The sequence below is a fragment of the Saimiri boliviensis genome, chromosome 1 (genome assembly GCF_048565385.1).
Source record: "Saimiri boliviensis isolate mSaiBol1 chromosome 1, mSaiBol1.pri, whole genome shotgun sequence".
Classification (NCBI taxonomy): domain Eukaryota; kingdom Metazoa; phylum Chordata; class Mammalia; order Primates; family Cebidae; genus Saimiri; species Saimiri boliviensis.
The window spans coordinates 237686560-237707969 of NC_133449.1; the positions used below are offsets into that span (position 1 = coordinate 237686560).

Sequence of the window (21410 nt, forward strand, 5' to 3'; positions counted from 1 at the left end):
AGAGTATAAAGGTTGCTTTAAAAGTTAAATATAGAATTAACATACAATCCAGGCTGGGTGCAGTGACTCACACCTGTAATTCCAGCACTTTGGGAGGCCAAGGCAGGTAGATCATTTGAGGTCAGGAGTTTGAGACCAGCCTGGCCAACATGGTAAAATCCCACCTCTACTAAAAATACAAAAAAATTAGCTGGGTGTGGTGGCAGACGCCTGTAATCCCAGCTACTTGGGAGGCTGAGGCAGAAGAATTGCTTGAACCTGAGAAACAGAGGTTACAGTGAGCCAAGATCACGCCACTGTACTCGACTCCAGCCTGGGTGACAGAGACACCATCTCAAAAACAAACAAAAAGTATTAACATAGGATCCAGCAGTTCCACTTCTGGGCATATCCCCCCAAAAGTAAAAAGCAGAGATTCAAAGAGGCATTTATAGAACTATGTTTATACCAGCATTATTTCTAACAGCCAAAAGGTGGAAGCAACCCAAGTGTCCACTGATGATAAACGAATAAACAAAACGTGATATGCACACACAAGAGAATATTATTCAGCCTTGAAAATGAAGGACACTCTGACATATGCTACAACATAAATGACCTGTGAAAACATTATGCTAAATGAAATAAAATAGTCACAAAAAATATATATATTGTATGATTCCACTTATACGAGGAGTCAAATTCACAGAGAGAAGATGTAGGAAAATGGTTGCCAAAAGGCTAGGGGGTGGAAGGAATGGAGAGTTACTGTTTAATGAGTATAGAATTTCAGTTTTGATAAGAGTTCACAAGGGTGCAAGGCAGAGCTGGAAGTGACTAGGGAATGACCAGGCCAGACGGGACAGGGCTGGGGCTCTCAGGACAGGTGTTGGGTGTTTGTAGCTTTTATCTTTTTTTTTTTTTTTGCCAGGCTAGCGGACAACCATTCATTGTGGGATGTCTTAATCATCCTAAAAAAGAATGCAGTAGCTCATGCCTATGATCCCAGCACTTTGGGAGGCCGAGGTGGGAGGATTGCATGAGCTCAGGAGTTTGAGACCAGACTGGGCAACACAGCAAAACCCTATCTCTAAATTAATTTTGCAAAAGATTCATTAATCCATTCTGTGGATGCATGGTAATGATGACAGCATGAGAACGTGTGCATGTGAATGTTCTTAATGCCACTGAACTGTACACTTAAAAATGAATTAAGATGGCTGGGCATGGTCGCTCATGCCTGTAATCACAGCACTCTGGGAGGTCGAGATGGGTAGAATGCTTGAGGTCGAGTTCAAGACCAGCCTGGCCAACAAGGTAAACCTGTGTCTCTACCAAAAATACAAAAATTAGCCAGGCATGGTGGTGCACATCTGTAGTCCCAGCTACAGGAGGCTGAGGCAGGAGAATCACTTAAACCTGGGAGGTGGAAGTTGTGGTGATCTGAGATCCCATTACTGCACTCCACCCTGGGTGACAGAGTGAGAGCCTGTCTCAAAAACAAAACAAAGCAAAAACAGAGAGATGGTAAATTTTATGTTACATGTATTGTAGCACAATTTTATTTGATTTTTTAATTTTTTTGACACAGAGTCTTGCTCCATTGCCTAGACTGGAGTGCAGTGGCTCAATCTCAGCTCACTGCAACCTCTGCCTCCTGGGTTCAGTTCTCTTGTCTCTGTCTCCCAAGTTGCTGGAACTACAAGTGCCTGATACCACGCCTGGCTAATTTTTATATTTTCAGTAGAGACACAGTTTTAACTTGTTGGTCAGGCTGGTCTCAAACTCCCGAATTCAGGTGATCCACCCGCCTCGGCCTCCCAAAGTGTTGGGATTACAGATGTGAGCCACAAAGCCAAAGAAAACAAGTATGTCCCTTTTACCTTCTCTATCAACCAGAAAACACCTGCCAAAGTGTTTGAAACATTAATCAGAGCTGGGCGCGGTGGCTCAAGCCTGTAATCCCAGCACTTTGGGAGGCCGAGGTGGGTGGATCACGAGGTCAAGAGATAGAGACCAACCTGGTCAACATGGTGAAACCCCGTCTCGACTAAAAATACAAAAAATTAGCTGGGCATGGTGGCGCGTGTCTGTAATCCCAGCTACTCAGGAGGCTGAGGCAGGAGAATTGCCTGAACCCAGGAGGCGGAGGTTGCGGTGAGCCGAGATCGCGCCATTGCACTCCAGCCTGGGTAACAAGAGCGAAACTCCGTCTCAAAAAAAAAAAAAAGAAAAAATAAAAATTAATCAGAAAGTAGATTAAGCAGTTTACAGGTACAAGGGTAAGCAGATTTCTCTCATTGTTGTTATACTGCCTCCCTTGTTGGGCCTGAGCCATAGGGGCTGAGCAATCACAAAAAGTTATACAAGGCCCCAAATTATATTTGGTAGAAGTTACTTAGAAAATGAACTGTTCAAATCCTAATAATCACTAAGAGAAGAAATAATGATCCCCTAAAAGAAACAAGAAGTGAAAGCCAAGTAAGATAAAGTACCAAGAATTTAAAAAAAAAAAAAAAAAAAAAAAAAAAAAAAACCGAACCTCTTCCATTGTTTCCTCAATCTGAGCAGAAACAGGTTCAGGAGATCTCAGACCAACAGGTACAAACACTGGAGCTTTGTTTACTTCTTCAGGAGCAAGATGATAGCTTTCTTCTTCATAGTCAGACTCAAAATCATCAGCATCATCTTCTTCTTCCTGGGAAGCCCGAAGAGTCACCAGCATGGCCTTGGGAGCTCTAGGTTCCTTCTTAGAATTCTTACCCCGAACTCGTTTTGATCCACGACCTCTGGTGACATTTGGTTTGATCTTTCTAGGCATCCTCCTTTCACCATGATTTCTCTCATAATCAGATGCAGAAGAGATAGTGGTTTTCCCATCCGGGGCAATTTTTGAGTAATTTGATTCTTTTAACAGTTGTGGACAGCTAGATGTTTAATCAAAATAACAATAAGGTCATATGCATTTTAGAGTGAAATTCCAGTTCCAGTCATAAAAATAAAAATTCCCACCACTCATTCTTTTAAAATCTTATGCTGTGAAAATAAAAAGGAATTAACTGCTACTTAGCTTATCATTCAGAGTTAATTCTTATTTATCTACCTACAAAATTTTCATAGTAAGTTTTTAATTCTGGGTCATTCTTTCCTATAATATGAAAGTGAAATAAAATAAACACAAAACTGAAAATTATTAGAAGAAAGAGAGCTAAAAGACACAGAACCGGCAGGGCGCTGTGGCTCATGCCTGTAATCCCAGCACTTTGGGAGGCTGAGACAGGCAGATCACTTGAGGTCAGGAGTTCGAGGTAAGCCTGGCCAACATGATGAAACCCCACCTCTACTAAAAACACAAAAATTAGCTGGTTGTGGTGATGCACGCCTGTAATCCCAGCTACTCGGGAGGCTGAGGCAGGAGAATCGCTTGTACCCAGGAGGTAAAGGTTGCAGTGAGCTGAGATTGCGCCATTGCACTCTACCCTGGGTGACAAGAGTAAGTGAAACTCTGTCTCAAAAAAAAAAAAAAAAAAAAAGACAGAACAAATAAATACAGAATATGAGATCAAAAAGTAATACTAGTTTATCCTATTGGGTAAACAGATTATGTTAAAAGAAACGGGCAGCAGAAACCCACCAGAGCAGTGCTAATTTCTACAACTTAAGTTTCTTTCCATTTTCTTTAACAACTACAGAAGTAGGGTATTCTTCATTTGTGTTTGTGACTCCATTTGAATGAGCACCCTAATTACTCAGCTAATACATCCTCCTCTTTGGTCAAGTTTCCACCCAAGTCTAACAGACCCAACACGCAGAAATTTCATTCTACCAGTAAGTTAGGCTAAAAGTTAAGTGATTTTTATTTCCTATTGTGAAAGTTTTTGTAAATAAAATGTTACCTTGTTAGTTTATTGAGCTGCTCTTCAACAACTGAAGATACTGAATTATTATCTCCTACAGTTTCCTCTCCAACCCTTCCTGATGGTCCAACTTCTAATTCAACATCTCTTTTTGCCAAAGCAGATTCTTTAGGACCTACATAATCTTTTCTTGCTGAAACCTCCAGAGATGTCAGAAGCTCAGTTTTTTCCTTAAATTTAAGAAGAAATTAGCTAGTATTACTGCAGAAAAAAAATCTCTATGTTAATTGGGCTTGGCACTTGGGCCAAAATCTCTAAGCTTACATATATATACAAGCAATCAGTCATTTTTTACAATACTAGAAAGTCACTTTTCATAATGGTTACAGTACAAAAGTCAAAATTATATTTTACTCATCATGCTCTTCATGACCTTGACAAAACAGACCTCATTGAGAAAAAAAATTTTTTTTCTTTTTTTGCCCAAACTTACTTTTAGAAGGAACTGGGTGTTGGAATCTCCTTTCTGCAGCAAATGATTGTCTGGCTTGCTTGCCTTGCTCTGATCTGCTGTGCCTTTTTCTAAAACTGGTTCCTCTTTCTTACTTTGTGCTCTTCCCAAATTTGGCTTAGCCTTTTGGAATTTCCTTGTCATTTGTACTGCACTAGGAACATACGGTTTATTTTCATGGCTAGAATGAAGTACAAATCATGTTGAAGAACAAAAATCAGAATTTCTTGTTGATAAAACAGCTGTTACATCAAACAATTTTGGATACAAATAAATTCTATGTTCAAAGGACTATAAATAAATTAGCAATAAAATCAAGCATGTACAGTGAAATCACATTGCTGATATGAAAGGAAGAACTAATAAAGCTTTTATAGCTTCCATTTTATTTTTCTGTTTTTCTTTTTTTTTTTTTTTTTTTTTGAGACGGAGTTTTGCTGTTGTTACCCAGGCTGGAGTGCAATGGCATGATCTCGGCTCACCGCAACCTCTGCCTCCTGGGTTCAAGCAATTCTCCTGCCTCAGCCTCCTGAGTAGCTGGGACTACAGGCGTGCACCACCACGCCCAGCTAATTTTTGTATTTTTAATTTTTTTTAGTAGAGACGGGGTTTCACCTTGTTGACCAAGATGGTCTCGATCTCTTGACCTTGTGATCCACCTGCCTTGGCCTCCCAAAGTGCTGGGATTATAGGCGTGAGCCACCACGCCCGGTCCTATATTCCATTTTCTATACAGCTTGAGGAGGTTTTACATTTATATTAATTATATTAATTATATTAATCTTTTTAAACTTTATTTATTCTATTATGTGATTTCATCCTACTTTAATTTTCACAGAAATCACAAGATACCAAAAAAATGCCAGTAGCTGAAGATGGATTTTATAATGGTACTTTAAACAAATGCTTTCAATTGGGCTGCCAAAGCATGAACAAATATATGACAGTTATAACCAACTTGGTCCTTCTAGTTCAAGAGTAGGCTTGAAGGCTAGAGTCTATTCTCCCACCACATGCCTGAAATCTCATGAAGAAGGGTTTACTGACAGCCAATATAATAATGTTCTCAATATAATCAGTTTATACCTGCCAAATCAGAAAAAGACAATGTTTTAGCATTCAATAGGTAGCCACAGCTCACAAGTTAACCTCAATAGCTATCTAAAGGTTTCCTAGAAAATATTTTAGCAACTGTCAAGAATCTAAATTAGGAAGCTTAAAAACTAATATAAATCTGGATATTTATAAAGAATGACTGAGTATACAAGTACCTATCATGAGCTCTCTGAAAGATCTGCATTAAAAACTAATCTTCATTTATTTATTTTTTCTTTCTAAAATAGGGAATCCACCCTTGAGAGATTAAAAACTAATCTTTTTTTTCCCTTCTTTTAGCAGGGCTAACTCATAGGCAGTGTGTCTAGAGTCAGCCAAAACTAATCTTAAGCAATATTTCTAAATAAATTACCTAGGAGTACTTAGCACATTTCCAAATGTACTAACCCTCCTACATTCTTCTGGCAGTAAACAACATAAAATTTCACAGGAAGTTCTAACAAGGTTACAATGCTGGCTCATGTAGACTAATGCATTTGGTAAAACAATCATATTTAAGTATAAGCTATTTACAATCAAGTATGATTCTGCAGAGGTATTTAAGAATAAAATATAAATAAGCCCAATGTGCTACTGAAGTCAAAAGGGACAACAAAATACCGAACCTGGCCGAGTGCAGTGGCTCACATCTGTTATCTTGGAAACAAAAGTAATCCAGGCTGGGCAAAGTGGGTCACGCCTGTAATCCCAGCACTTTGGGAGACCGAGGCAGGTGGATCACTTGAGGTCAGGAGTTTGAGACCAGCCTGGCCAACATGGTGAAACACCATCTCTAGTAAAAATACAAAAATTAGCCGAGTGTGGTGGTCGGCACCTGTAATTCCAGCTACTCAGGAGGCGGAAGCATGAGAACTGCTTGAACCTGAGAAGCAGAGGCTGCAATGAGCCAAGATCATGCCACTGCAGTCCAGCCTGGGCAACAAGAGTGAAACTCTGTCCGAAAACAAAACAACCACAAGCTGCTGAACCTAAGAATAAGCTAACTTAAAAACTACACAGAGAGAGGCCAGGAGTACTGGCTCATGCCTATAATCCCAGTGCTTTGGTAAACTGAGGCAGGTGGATTATTTGAGGTCAGGAGTTCAAGACTAGCCTGACCATATGGTCAGATCCCTGTCCTACTAAAAACACAAAAATTATCCAGGCATGGTGGCAGGCGCCAGCAATCCCAGCTGCTCAAGAAGCTGAGGCAGGAGAATTGCTTGAACCCAGGAGATGGAGGTTGCAGTGAGCTGAGATCACGTCACTGCACTCCAGTCTGGGCAAGAGAGATTATGTCTCAAACAAACAAAAACTGTACAGAGATAGTTACTTTCAATTACTGTACAGCTAACAGCTGAAATATACTTCACGAACTAGAAAAGGTTAAAAAAAAAGGGGGGGACAAGGAGCGTGACAGGTTTCCATATAGGACGTTTTAAAGTTAGGGCTATCTCATCAAGAAATACAAAGGCTAAGCATAATAATCTGAAACACGAAAAGTCTGTTTCAAGAAACACTGTCTATGTAACTGTAGAATTTGCTAGTCTGAAAGTTATAAATCCTGAAAATTTAAATTTAAAACTAAACTGCTTGGCCAGACACAACAATTTCATGCCTGTAATCCCAGCATTTTGTGGGGGCCACGGCAGGGGAATCACTTGAGCCCAGGTGTTCAAGACCAGCCTGGACAACATGGTGAAACCCTTTCTCTACAAAAACTAAAACAATTAGCCAAGTGTGGTGGTGCACACCTGCAGTCTCAGCTACTTGGGAGGCTGAGGCAGGAGGATCGTTTTGAGTCTGGGAGATTGAGGCTACAGTGAGCCATGACTGCACTACTGCACTCCAGACTGGGCAACAGAGTGAGATCCTGTGGGGAAAAAAAAGACAGATGAAAGAAGAGAAAGAAGAGAGGGGAAGGGCCAGGACAGGGGAGAGGACAGGCAAGGGGTGGGGACAGGAGTGGAGGGGAGTAGGGGGAAGGAAAAGAGGAGGAAGGGAAGGAGGGAGAGAGAGAGGGAAAGAGGGTGGGCGCAGTGGCTTATGCCTGTAATCCCAGCACTTTGGGAGGCAGAGGAGGGTGGATCATGAGATCAGGAGTTCAAGACCAGCCCGGCCAACATGGTGAAATCCCATCTCTACTAAAAATACAAAAATTAGCCAGGTGTGGAAGTAGGCGCCTATAATCCCAGCTACTCAGGAGGCTGGGCCAGGAGAATCACTTGAACCTGGGAGGCAGAGTTTGCGGTGAGCCAAGATCACACCACTAAACTATAGCCTGGGTAACACAGCAAGAACAGGAAAGAAAAGAAAAGAAACAAGAAAAGAAGCCAGGCACAGTGGCTCATGCTTTTCTTTTTTTTTTGAAATGGAGTCTTGCTCTGTTGCCCAGGCTGGAGTGCAGTGGTGCAATCTCAGCTCATTGCAAACTCTGTGCCCCCAGGTTGAAGCAATTCTCCTGCCTCAGCCTCCTGAGTAGCTGGGACTGCAGGTATATGCCACCACACCACCTGATTTTTGTATTTTTAGTAGAGATGGGGTTTCACCATATTGGCCAGGCTGATCTCGAACTCCTGATTCGTGATCCACCCTGGCCTGGGCATGAGCTACCGTGCCACGCATGAGCTACCGTGCCTGGCCTGGCTTATGCCTTTATTCCCAGAATTTTGGGATGTCGAGGTGGGTGAATCACCTAAGGTCAGGAATTTGAGACCAGCCTGGACAACATGCAAAACCCCATCTCTACTAAAACTACAAAAATGTACCAGATGTGGTGAAGGGCACCTGTAATCCCAGCTACTTAGAAGGCTGAAGCAGGAGAATCACTTGAACCCAGGAGGCAGAGGTAGCAGTGAGCTGAATTCATGCCACAGTACTTCAGCCAGAGTGACAGAGCAAGACTCTGTCTCAAAAAAAAATAAAAATAAAAATAAAAAATAAAAAAACCTAAACTGCCAATATCACTTTATGTAAGTCACTTAAGTGCCCTAGATCTATTTAGTCAATTATTAATGAAAGCATTAGGGAAGGCTGACCTCGAGGTCTCTAGTGTTTTAAAGGCTCACTTAGAATCAAAATCAAAATCCTTATAATGGCCCTATATAATCTATCCATCTTCACCCTCAGCCTTTACATCTCATACATCTACTATTCTTCCTCTTTTGCACTCTGTCCTACATTGGCCTCTTTGCTGTTCTCTAAGCATGCCAGCATATTCTTCTCTTGCCTTAGTGCTTTGAATTGCTCCCCCTTCCCCAGGACATCCCCTAGACTCAACATACTCCTTTACTTCTTTCTTCTTCCTTTTTTAAAGGCACACAGCACCCTACTTGGTTAATTTTTGTATTTTTTTGTAGAGGCAGGGTTTCCCCTTGTTGGCCAGGCTGGTCTCGAACTCCTGGGCTCAAGTGATCTGTCAATCTCAGCCTCCCTAAAAGCTGGGAATACAGGCATCAGCCACCACACCTGGCCCTTCACTTCTTTTCACTATACCCTTTCAAGGAAGCAAACTCTGGTCACTGCTGATTAAAAACTGAATCCCCAATCACAATACTCCCTACTCAAACTCTTTACTTTTCTCTACTTATTACTTATTTATTCAACTTATTTCTCTTGTTTATAATGTTTCCCAATTAGAATATAAACTCCACAGTGATGAATTTTTTTCTTTGTTCACTCCTATATCATTCAGCACTTAGAACAACGCCTGAAACATAGCAGACACTAAAATGTTTGTGAAATGAATATGTAAAGTTATTTTCAGTGGCAAATTTTTATGATTGTTTGCCAAAATAATCATAAAGGACCAAAAAGGGATCATACGAATAATCCCATAATTAGTAACTAGGAGAAGTGAATGATGTAAACAAATTCACCTGTAACATTTCCTGGATATTATCAGAGTTAAATTACTCATCAACATAATCCTACGTAGAATTTGTAATACAAGTGTAATGCATTTCAGTAAAAATCATTTCATTTAAATATCCAGTTTTAAAAACTGAAAAATGGCTAAGGAAACCTAAATATTCATGTGAAGTAAAAATTGGCCTTAATCTTAAAATGAAAGCAATATGGAAAGGCTTTTCAATGCACAGAACAGGAAACAATCAACAAAGTGAAGAGACAACCTACAGAATGGGAGAAGGGAATTCCCAACTATCCATCTCACCAAAGTTAATAATCAGAATATATAAGGAACAAAAACAACTCAATAGCAAAAAACAAATAACCTGATTAAACAACAGGCAAAGCCAGGAGCAGTGGTTCACTCCTGTAATTCCAGCACTTTGGGAGGCTGAGGTGGGCAGATCACCTGAGGTCAGGAGTTCGAGACCAGCCTGACCACTGACCAACATGGAGAAACCCCATCTCTACTAAAAATACAAAATTAGTTGAGCATGATGGTGCACACCTGTATTCCCAGCTACTCGGGAGGCTGAGGCAGAAGAATCGCTTGAACCCGGGAGACAGAGGTTGCAGCGAGCCAAGATCATGCCATTGTACTCCAGCCTGGGCAACAAGAACAAAACTCTCTCTCAAAAAAAAAAAAAAAAAAAAGATGTGCAAAAGATCTGAATAGACACTTCTCAAAAGACATACAAATGGCCAAAAGGTGTTTGAAAAAATGTTCAACATCATTAATCATCAAGGAAACGCAAATCAGAACTGCACTGAGATATCGTCTCACTGCAGTTAAAACGGCTACTATTAAAAAGACAAAAAAATTACAAATACTGGTCAGGATGTGGAGAAAGGGGAAAACTCATATGATGTTCATAGGAATATAAAGTAGAAATGCCATTATGGAAAAAAGTATGGAAATTCCTCAAAAAACTAAAAATAGAACTACCATTTGATTCAGCCATCCTTTCAGCCATGTCCAAAAGAAAGGAAATCAGTTTATCAAAGAGATATCTGAATTCTCATGTTTACTGCAGTGTTATTCACAATAGCCAATACATAATACCAACCTAAATAGCCAGCAACAAATGAGTAAAGAAAGTGAGAAAGTGTGGTATATAGCAACATAGATGAAACTAGAGGTCACTATGTTAGGTGAAATAAACCAGGCATGGAAAGACAAATATTGTATGTTCTCACTCATACGTAGCAGCTTAAAAAGTGGATCTCTCGAAGGTGGGGATTAGAATGGTGCTCACCAGAGGCTAGGAAGGCAAGAGGGAAGGGAGTAATGTGAAGCTGGGTAGTGGGTACAAAAATACAGTAGATAGAAGAAATAAGTTCTGTTATTCAATAGTATAGCAGGAAAATTATAGTTAACAATCACTTATTATATATTTCAAAATAGCTAGAAAATTATGTTGTCAATACAAAGATAAATGTATGAGGTGATGGATATCCCGATTACTCTGATTTCATAATTACATATTGTGTATAACGCATTAAAATAGTACATGTAGTCCAAAAATATGTATGTATAACTATTATATATCCAAAAAAATTTTAAGGCTTTTTAAGATAAAAAGCTCGGGGGCGGGTGGTGCGGTAGGGGCTGTGATATTGAAAATAAAAGTAATCAAGGCTGGGCAAGGTGGGTCACCCCTGTAATCCCAGCACTTTGGGAGGTCGAAGTGGGCGGATCACATGAGGGTGGGAGATTGAGACCAGCCTGGCCAACATGGCAAAACCCTGTCTCTACTAAAAATGCAAAAATTAGCAGGGTGTGGTGGCAGGTGCCTGTAATCCCATCTACTCAGCAGGGAGAATTGTTGAAGCTGGGAGGTGGAAGTTGCAGTGAGCCGAGATCATGCCATTGCACCTCCAGCCTGGGTGACAGAGTGAGACTAAAAAGGCTGGGCACGGTGGCTCACACCTGTAATCCCAGCACTTTGGGAGGCCAAGGAGGTAGATGACTTGAGGTCAGAAGCTGGAGACCAACCTGGCCAACATGGTAAAACCCTGTCTTTACTAAACATACAAAAACTTAGCCAGGTGTGGTAGTGCCTGCCTGTAGTCCTAGCTATTCCATAGGCTGAGGCATGAGAATCGTTTGAATCAGGGAGGTGGAAGGTTACAGTGAGCCACAATGGAGACACCGAACTCCAGCCTGGGCAACAGAGAGAGACTCTGTCTCAAAAAAATAAAATAAAATAAAAATAAAAAAATAAAAGTAATCCATACTAAAATAAAAGCTTCACATTAGAAGCTTGTCTAAATGAAAGACAACTGTTTCAATCATCTAAAATTAACAGAGGTTGGGCACAGTGGGTCACCGTGTAATCCCAAGATTTTGGGAGGCTGAGAGGGGTGGATCATTTGAGCTCAGGAGTTCAGGACCAGCCTGGGCAACAGGGTGAAACCCCATCTCTACAAAAAAATACAAAAATATTAGCCAGGTGTGGTGGTGTGCGCCTGTGGTCCCAGCTACTCAAGAGGTTGAGGGGGATGGATCACTTGAGCCCAGGAAATTGAGGCTGCAGTAAGCCGTGACTGCATCACTGCACTACAGACTGGGCAACACAGTGAGACACCTTGTCTCAAAAGGTAAAGATAATAAGGCCAGGCACGGTGGCTCAAGCCTGTAATCCCAGCACTTTGGGAGGCCAAGGCGGATGGATCATGAGGTCAGGAGTTCGAGACCAGCCTGGCCAACACAGTGAAACTCTGTCTCTATTAAAAACAAAAAAAAAGTAAACATAATAAAAGAAAATACAAATCAATAGCACCACATTTTGAAAGATGACCTAACATGCCCAAATTCTAGCTTCACCTAACCAGAGAGGGTGAAAAAGGATACAATAACATTTCCTCTGCATTTACCAGAAGGCCAGTCTACCTAATTAAAGGAAGCTGAAATATTTAAAGTATATTCATAAGTGCTAAAACATCCTGAATGAAAATTAGTAAATACTTCACTAAAACATGTTCTAGTTACAAAGACAGTAAATTAGATGGACCATGAACTATATAAAGAAAAGAAAGGTTTTTACTAAAGAACACATCTTGCTTTAATATCAATAATAATAAGGCAGAGCGCAAATAATAAATAAAAGTAGTAATGTCAAAACTTCCTCACCCTACTAGCTCATCTCATTTAAAAGACACCATTCTTACCATTTGGCTTTGATTTAGTTACCTCTAAATATAGCATACAGTAAGTACTTCATACAACTCCCTATTGAGGAATTTTAGTCAGTAGGTTATAAACTCTTTTTTTGTTTTTTATTTTTATAGAGACGAGGTCTCACTATGTTGCCCAGGCTGGTCTTGAACTCCTGGACTCAAGTGATTCTCTTGTCTTGGCTTCCCAAAGTGCTGGGATTACTGGCATGACCGCACCTGGCCTAAATTTCTAAAAAAGATAAAAAGAACTTAAGAATCTTTGCCTAATATTAAAAGTTTAGTTTTGGTACCAAAAATGAGGGCGCTGATCAAACTTTTCAGAGAAATTACATATACTTAAGAGAATATCATATACTTAAGAGTATCATACACCATTGCTTTTGTACCAACTTAAAAGATAAAAAAGAAGGAAAAAAAGAATATCATACACTTAAGAGAATATACTTCAGAGAATATCAGCCATGCAATTCATACAGTATTCAAGAAGCAGATTTAAAAGACTGTAGCATCAAAAGTATCTATTACTTTATCCTTTTAACATTTTCATGATGTGAAGTTACTAATGTATAAAATCAATTATGCAAAAACATAACTTTTGTCTTTGAAAAATCTTGTGTTTCATTAAAAGCAAACTCACCTGACTGTTTTGTTTGTTTTGTTAACATGAAGGTTTTCTACAAGAACCACCTGACTTTGATTTTCATACATTCTGTATTCTGAAACTGTGGAGGATGGAATTTCAATTTCTGTTTCAACTTGAGAATTTGACTGAAAAGACAAAATCATATTCGTATGTTATTTTTACAGCAGAATATACCTCTTAAAATATTTCCATCATTAAGAAAGATACTTAGTTTTGAAGAATTCCTTTTCTTTTTTAAATGTTTATGTATTTATTTATTTGAGATAGTCTCATTATGCTGCCCAAGCAGGTCTCAAACTCCTATGCTCAAGTGATCCTCCTTCCTCAGCCTCCTGAGTAACTGAGATTACAGGCACATACCACCATGTGTGGTTAATTCTTTAAAATTAGATTCAAACTAGATATATAATGTTTATATTCTGTTGCCAAAACAAGGATGCCTAGTTCAGAGAAAAGTTTCAAAGATTACTGCAATAATATGTTAATATAATACTTTGAAAATTGTAATAGTGACCTGATATGAAACTAAAAATAAAAGTCTAATGGTTGTTTTTTTTTTAAGAAAGAGCTTTTTGGTTCAAATAAAGATTATTTTAAATCTAGACTTTGCATTAGTAGAGAAATGAACAGAAAAGAACTACCTAAAGTGAGCACTTTTAGGCATTATACTGCTTAGGCCTTTTTCCTACTACCAAAAGACCCATCAATAAGAGATTAAACTGTCATTCAAAACAGCATAACGTTATCCAGCAAAAACAATGCAACTCCATACTTCTTAATCCAGAAAGCCACTTAACATAGTATTAAGTGAATAACAGAAAGTTATAATATGTAATGATTTTATTGTTTAAATTTGCATAAGTGTGCATATATGTGTGCATGGAAATAGATCCCATAAGATATATCAAAAGATTTTCAGTGGTTATCTCAGAGTGAGATTTGTGTTATTTATTACATTATTTTGTCTTAATGGAACACTTCAAGATGAATAGCTTCATTAGTTAAAAAAGACATATATCTATTTTCACTTAAAAAAAAAAAATCCAGAAGAGCAAATCTGACAAAAACTGGATACTGTATTCATTGAGCAGAGTAAGTGTCAGATGCCTGTATTTCTAAGCCATATCTGAGCTGTAACTTGATATTCTAAATGCATTAAAAGGCTCAATTTAATTACATAACAATAACTCACCACAATTAAGACTTTCTTTTCACTTTCATCCCTTTGTAATATTGTTCTTTCTTCCTGAATTATGTCTTTGGCTTCACTTTTTTCTATTTGCCTTTGTCCTGCCTTTCTTACATTTGGTCTTGGTCTCTGAAGTCGACCCCTTACTGGTCGAGCAGTTGGAATGACACTTTCCTTCATTTCTTGCTGGCAAGTGTTTATATTATTAGTCCTAAACAAGGGGACAGGGAGAAAGACAGGGCACTTGACTGTAAAAAGTTGAAAACTAATGTAGAAATGTAAAATTTGGATCTCCTCTAATAAAGGCTCTAAAAAATACTTTGTACCATTAAAGGGAAATTGCTTTCTCATTATAAACATCTTACTTTACAAAAGAAAGCAGTTGTTTCAATTCTCAAAAGGTAATAAACTTATATGATATACCTAGAGTAGCTAAATAGTGGTTGCCAGGAGCTGGAAGAAGAGGAGAATGAGTTAATATTTAATGGGTACAGAGTTTCATTTTACAAAGATGAAAAACAAAGTCTAAAAACGAATGGTGGTGGCTATGGGACATCTATGTGAATACACAACGCCACTGTACATTAAGAAACAGTTAAGGCCGGGCGCGGTGGCTCAAGCCTGTAATCCCAGCACTTTGGGAGGCCGAGGCGGGTGGATCACGAGGTCAAGAGATCGAGACCATTCTGGTCAACATAGTGAAACCCCGTCTCTACTAAAAATACAAAAATTAGCTGGGCATGATGGCGTGTGCCTGTAATCCCAGCTACTCAGGAGGCTGAGGCAGGAGAATTGCCTGAACCCAGGAGGCGGAGGTTGCGGTGAGCCGAGATCGCACCATTGCACTCCAGCCTGGGTAACAAGAGCGAAACTCCGTCTCAAAAAAAAAAAAAAAAAAAGAAACAGTTAAAATAAAAAATAGTTAAAATGGTAAATTTTATGTTATATGTATTTCATCAATTTTTAAAAGGTAATGGATATATACAGCTTATATACATACAGGTTGAGTAGCCCTCATCCAAAATGCTTAGGACCAGAAATGTTTCAGGTTTCAGATTTTTTTAGATTTGGAAAAATATGCATTATACTTATCAGCTGAGCATCCCTACTTTGGAAATCCGAAATGCTCCAATTTCTTTTGAGCACCACATCAGCTCTCAAAAAGTTTTTTTTTTTGAGACGGAGTTTCGCTCTTGTTACCCAGGCTGGAGTGCAATGGCGCGATCTCGGCTCACCGCAACCTCCGCCTCCTGGGTTCAGGCAATTCTCCTGCCTCAGCCTCCTCAGTAGCTGGGATTACAGGCACGCGCCACCACGCCCAGCTAATTTTTTGTGTTTTTAGTAGAGACGGGGTTTCACCATGTTGACCAAGATGGTCTCGATCTCTTGACCTCGTGATCCACCCGCCTCGGCCTCCCAAAGTGCTGGGATTACAGGCTTGAGCCACCGCGCCCGGCCAGCTCTCAAAAAGTTTTAAACTGTGGAGCATTTCAGAATTTTTGATTAGGCATGCTCAACCTGTACTTTTTAAATGCATTGCTTCATATAGACTCTTAAGCAGGTAACAATGCACACAGCAGGCAACCATTAGAAGGCACTGAATTAAATCCGATATTATACTTTAGGCAGTCTGCTAAATCAATAATATTCTTTATGTTCACTTTTTAAATGCATTAACATATCTCAATAAAAATGAGAAATATTTAAAAGAAGTGTCTCTCTTATTTTATATTTTCAAAGAAAGTAACTGTTTACCCCACAGAAACAACTAAGTCATTTTCTTGGGCTTGTGCTGACTGAGAGTCCTCTTTAGGTTCAGGAGAATTTGAAGGTGAAAGGTTATTTTCAGGCTGTATACATGGCAATATAACAGCTTCCTCATTCTTGTGGCCCAATGTGTCTTTTTCTCTTGGTATCACTAGGGAAGTTTCATCCTAAAAGGCAGGAAAAAAATTTCATCCAGGGTTGCTAAAAGTATAAAGAAATAAGAACTTTCTTATTTTATTCATACAAGTATAAACTGATATCATCTTTGTAAAAAACAATAGGGTAGTTAGTCTATACCAAAATTCTAAATTCCGAGCAATTACACTTCTGGAAATGTATCTTATAAATATTTAACAAGTAGAAACATACATATAAAAATATTTATTGTAATAATTTAAATGCCACCTCCCCCACTGGAAAAGACAAAAAAATCAGAAATAAGACAGATCTGTCATTAAGAGACTAAATAAATAAATTCTAATTTATTTAGAATGCAATAGTATCTAACCATTTAAAAGAAGATAAGTCTCTTTGTACTGATCTAAAAAGAAGCTCACAATATTTTAACTGGAAAAATCAGAAGGCAAGAATTAGTGTCATTTTGGAAAACAATAAAAATATCTGCCCATTTTATTATTTTATAAACATACCAAAAAGCCTAAATGGATATATTCCAAATTGCTGTATGATTAACTTGGGGGAAAGGGATGTGATATAAAAGACTCACTTTTTAGAATACATATAATTTTCCAAACTGAAATTTCTATAATCGGCCGGGTGCGGTGGCTCAAGCCTGTAATCCCAGCACTTTGGGAGGCTGAGGCGGGTGGATCATGAGGTCAAGAGATCGAGACCATCCTGGTCAACATGGTGAAACCCTGTCTCTACTAAAGATACAAAAAATTAGCTGGGCATGGTGGCACGTGCCTGTAATCCCAGCTACTCAGGAGGCTGAGGCAGGAGAATTGCCTGAACCCAGGAGGCGGAGGTTGTGGTGAGCCGAGATCGTGCCATTGCACTCCAGCCTGGGTAACAAGAGCGAAACTCCGTCTCAAAAAAAAAAAAAAAAAAGAAATTGCTATAATCAGAAAATATAATACAAACGTAACTTATCTTTTATGACTATAAGCTTAGGAGAAAAAAGTATAAATATTGATACACAGTAAAGTACTGAGCTATTTAAAAATGTCAAATTGCCGGGCGCGGTGGCTCAAGCCTGTAATCCCAGCACTTTGGGAGGTTGAGGTGGGTGGATCACAAGGTCAAGAGATCGAAACCATCCTGGTCAACATAGTGAAACCCCGTCTCTACCAAAAATACAAAAAAAAAGTCAAATTAAGAATTTTAATTCTATAAAGGACTTTATATGTGGACAACATTCAGTTTTTAATTATTCATTTCAATGTTTTTGATGATATTTTACACAATCTTAATCTGTTATGGAGAAAGTCAACAAAGTAAATAAAATATTACCTTTAACTCAAATCAAACTTACATTTCACCTTCATAACAGAGTGAAATAAAAAACTATTATTGTCACCAGGCACAGTGGCTCACGCCTGCAATCCCAGCACCATGGTAGGCTGAGGTGAGCAGATCATGAGGTCAGGAGTTCAAGACCAGCCTGGCCAACATGGTGAAACCCTGTCTCTACTAAAAATACAAAAAGAAAATATTAGTGGGGCATGGTGGCACATGCCTGTAGTCCCACCTACTCAAGAAGCTGAGGCAGGAGAATCGCTTGAATCCGGGAGGTGGAGGTTGCAGTGTGCCGAGATCACACTCCAGCTTGGGTGACAGTGAGATTTTTGTCTCAAAAAATAAAAATAAATAAAAAACTATTTATATACATATATATTTTTTATTGTACTTTAGGTTCTGGGGCACATGTGCAGATCATGCAGGATTGTTGCATAGGTATATACATGGCAATGTGGTTTGCTGCCTCCATCTCCCAATAAAAAACTATTATTCTCATTTTTCCTATGAAGAAAATTGTTTCATCAATGGTCACAAAACCAGAACTGGAACCAGAGCCCAGACCTCCTAAACGCTTTCCCACAACAGGCTTGCCTATTATCAGATATCTGATATTCTTACATAAATTACGTGTAATAATGAGGCACATTAAGCATGGGAATAATATCAAAAAATTACACAGAAATATTTGTAAAATTTTAATGCCAGGTGCTTTTAGTAGCCCTTACCTTAAAAAAAAAAATACCCACACAGAACTTCCATCTTAAATATCACTCACATATTGAGAAGGGACCATATCAAGTTGTTCATTATTCTCTTGCAACACAATAGTCTCCATTTTCTTGGTTTCTGATTTCTTCCCAGATACATATTTTTCTGATTCTGCAGTCTCTCTCTTCAAAGCTGCCCTTGCTAAGTTTGGTTTTGGTCTTTTGAATCGACTTCTCACAAAAGGTGCTGGTTTAATTTCAAGTGGCTTCTGTTCTTGAGGAAGAGATTTGCTTTTGGAACAAAGATTATCAAGCTTTAGAATGAACTGAAGGGGCAGTGGCAACGGAGTCTCAGGACAACCTTAGGGATTGGCAGTAAACATTTAATTATTTTGTTGGAGACAGGGTCTTGTTCTGTCACCCAGGATAGAGGGCAATGACACAATCATAGTTCACTGCAGCCTTGATCTCCACGGGCTCAGGTGATCCTCCCATCTCAGCCTCCCAAGTAGCTGGGATGCCACCACACCCAGCTAGTTTTTGTATTTTTGTAGCGATGGGTTTCTACAGCCTGTTGCCCAAGCTAGTCTCAAACTCCTCGGCTCAAAGGATCCACCCACCTTAGCCTCCCAAACTGCTAGGATTACAGGTGTGAGCCGCCATACTTGGCCTAATTCTAATTCTTAACAGGAAAACAAATCGAACTATCTGGTAATCCTGAAAAACATGAGTGGTACAATCCAGGTATGAGCTTAGGAATTATATCATCTCTGCACAAAAAAAATATGAGTCTGTCAAACCTGTATCAATTTAAGACTGTTACATACAACTTTGTATGTCAGTAACTTTCACAACTGTCAGAGTGACCTCAATCCTCTCCCAGTCTTCCCAAAACTATCTTTTTTTTTAAAGCCTACAGCACCCAGTATTCCCAGGAGGTCTCCCATCCAAGTACTAACCAGGCCTGACCCTGCTTAGCTTCTGAGATCAGACGAGATCGGGCGCGTTCAAGGTGGTATGGCCATAGACCCCAAAACTATCTTAAATCTCCAACACTATCTTGCATATGTTATACCTTGAAATCTCACTTAAACATAATCTGCAAATATAGCTTAATATCTGTGTCTTCAAAAACACACTTGTACCTTAAATTAATATCTGAAAACTGCTCTGGAACATCTGGAGATTGAAGCCCCTGGACTTCTGTTTTATCAGATTCATGAGTCTGTGAAGAAACCTTGAAATGACTTAAGCAACTTGATACTTCTTTTTCAGGATTTCTTTTTTCTTCTACAGGTGTATGCATTATCGACAGTACTTTGCTGCTGATGTTCTAGAAAAACAGTCAAATAAATCAGCACAAATAAAATATTCTTTAAACATCTCATATATTTAAAACAACAGTCTAATATATTCTAAACACTTTCCTTAAACATTTAGAAGTTTTTAATTTTTAAATAAAATTTAACTTCCAAATGTTAAAACCTGAAATTCAGAAAACTCTTCAAGGCACTGAAACATAGAAACTTAGGGCTATAAAAGGCTAGACTTTTAGAGATTTTTAAGTGTTGTTGGACTTAAGGACAAAATAATGGAACTATTTTGGTAACTTTTCTCTGAAAAAAAGCACTCAAAAAAATTTTAAAGGACAGAAAAATACATACTTTAGTATCTAGTGAAGGCATAGCGCTGCAGTCACTGCTACCACTCTGCATTAAATGTGTCTCAGTTTGTCTTGAGGTACTGGTCTCCTCTAGTTCATTTTCCCTTGGAGAAATGTCTGTTTTTCCAGTTTTTTTCAATTCTGCCACCGTTTCCTCAGTAACACAGATCTCTTCAGATCCACTTTCTCTAAAATTTTCTCTTCCAGTTTCTTTCAAATCTGCCTTCATTTCTTCAATGGCAGCCATCTCTCCTGATACTTTCTCCATCATGGAAATGCCTTTTCCGGTTTCTTTCAAATCAATCTCCCTTTCCCTTACAGCACTGATCTCCACTAGCCCCTTTTCCCTTTGGGAAATTTCTTCTATAACTTCTTTCAAATCTGTCTCCATTTTACCTACAGGCTTGACTTCCTCTAGGCCTTTTTCCTGTGAAGAAATTTCTCTTTTAATTTCTTCCAAATCTATGTCTATTTCTTTAGTGGCATCAACCACCTCTGGTGTCTTCTCCCTTGAGGAACTCTCTCTTCCAGTTGCTTTCAAATCTGTCTCCATTTCACCTACATGCTTGCCTTCCTCTGGGCCATTCTTCTGTGGAGATATTTCTCTTCTTCCAGTTTCTTCCAAATCTTTGTCTATTTCCTTGGTGGCATCAGTCACCTCTGGTGTCTGTTCCCTTGGGGAAATCTCCCTTCCAGTTGCTTTCAAATCTGTCTCCATTTTACCTACAGGCTTGACCTCCTCTAGGCCTTTTTCCTGGGGGGATATTTCTCTTTCAGTTTCTTCCAAATCTTTGTCTATTTCCTTAGTGGCATCAATCACCTCTGGTGTATTCTCCCTTGAGAAACTCTCTCTTCCAGTTGCTTTCAAATCTGTCTCCATTTCACCTATAGGCTTGAGTTCCTCTGGGCCATTTTCCTCTGGGGATATTTCTCTTCCTCCAGTTTCTTCCAAATAATTGTCTATTTCCTTAGTGGTATCAATCACCTCTGGTGTCTTGTCCTTTGGGGAAATCTCCCTTCCAGCTGCTTTCAAACCTGTCTCCATTTCCATGGTGACATCAATCACATCTACAATCTTCTGCCTGGGAGAAATGGCTCTTCTTCCCGATTCTTTTAAATCTGACTGCATTTCTTTAGTAGTACTAGTATCTGCTGGTCCCATCTCCCTTGGTGACGTATCTGGTGTTATAGTTTCTCTCAATGCTGCTGTCATTTCCCCAGACACAGCAATCTTCTCTAGTACCTCTTCCTTTGAGGAAATTTCTCTTCTTCCAGTTCTTCTTCCTATGTTTGGCTTTGGTTTCTGAAATCGAGTCCTTAGAATTGAGACTTGGTCATGTTTATTTGCTTTATTATTCTCTTGAATGCTACAAAAAAAAAGAGGGGGGGCACACAATCAAGTTTTAAACCAGACTGCCTGCTGAAAGA

General features: G+C 39.1%; 1 protein-coding gene and 1 non-coding gene across 6 annotated transcripts in view; both read right to left on the minus strand.

The window, feature by feature from the left end:
* Positions 1–21410, minus strand: part of BDP1 (BDP1 general transcription factor IIIB subunit) — a 121924-nt gene that overhangs the window by 39318 nt on the left and 61196 nt on the right. For all 5 annotated transcript variants that reach the window (XR_012513507.1, XR_012513508.1, XM_074384929.1 and 2 more), the window contains exons 17-25: positions 19984–21349; positions 19465–19652; positions 18388–18610; positions 16119–16297; positions 14367–14574; positions 13169–13299; positions 4330–4528; positions 3876–4066; positions 2522–2906 (exon numbers count right to left, since the gene is read on the minus strand). Coding sequence is in view for 3 of the 5 variants with exons in the window: in XM_074384929.1 (XP_074241030.1) it covers positions 2522–2906; positions 3876–4066; positions 4330–4528; positions 13169–13299; positions 14367–14574; positions 16119–16297; positions 18388–18610; positions 19465–19652; positions 19984–21349 (3070 nt within the window). In the remaining 2 variants the exon portion in view is untranslated. The remainder of the gene's footprint in view (positions 1–2521; positions 2907–3875; positions 4067–4329; positions 4529–13168; positions 13300–14366; positions 14575–16118; positions 16298–18387; positions 18611–19464; positions 19653–19983; positions 21350–21410) is intronic.
* LOC120365370 (5S ribosomal RNA) lies at positions 19230–19348 on the minus strand. Its single transcript, XR_005580327.1, has one exon. It is a non-coding gene; the product is annotated as a 5S ribosomal RNA (ribosomal RNA).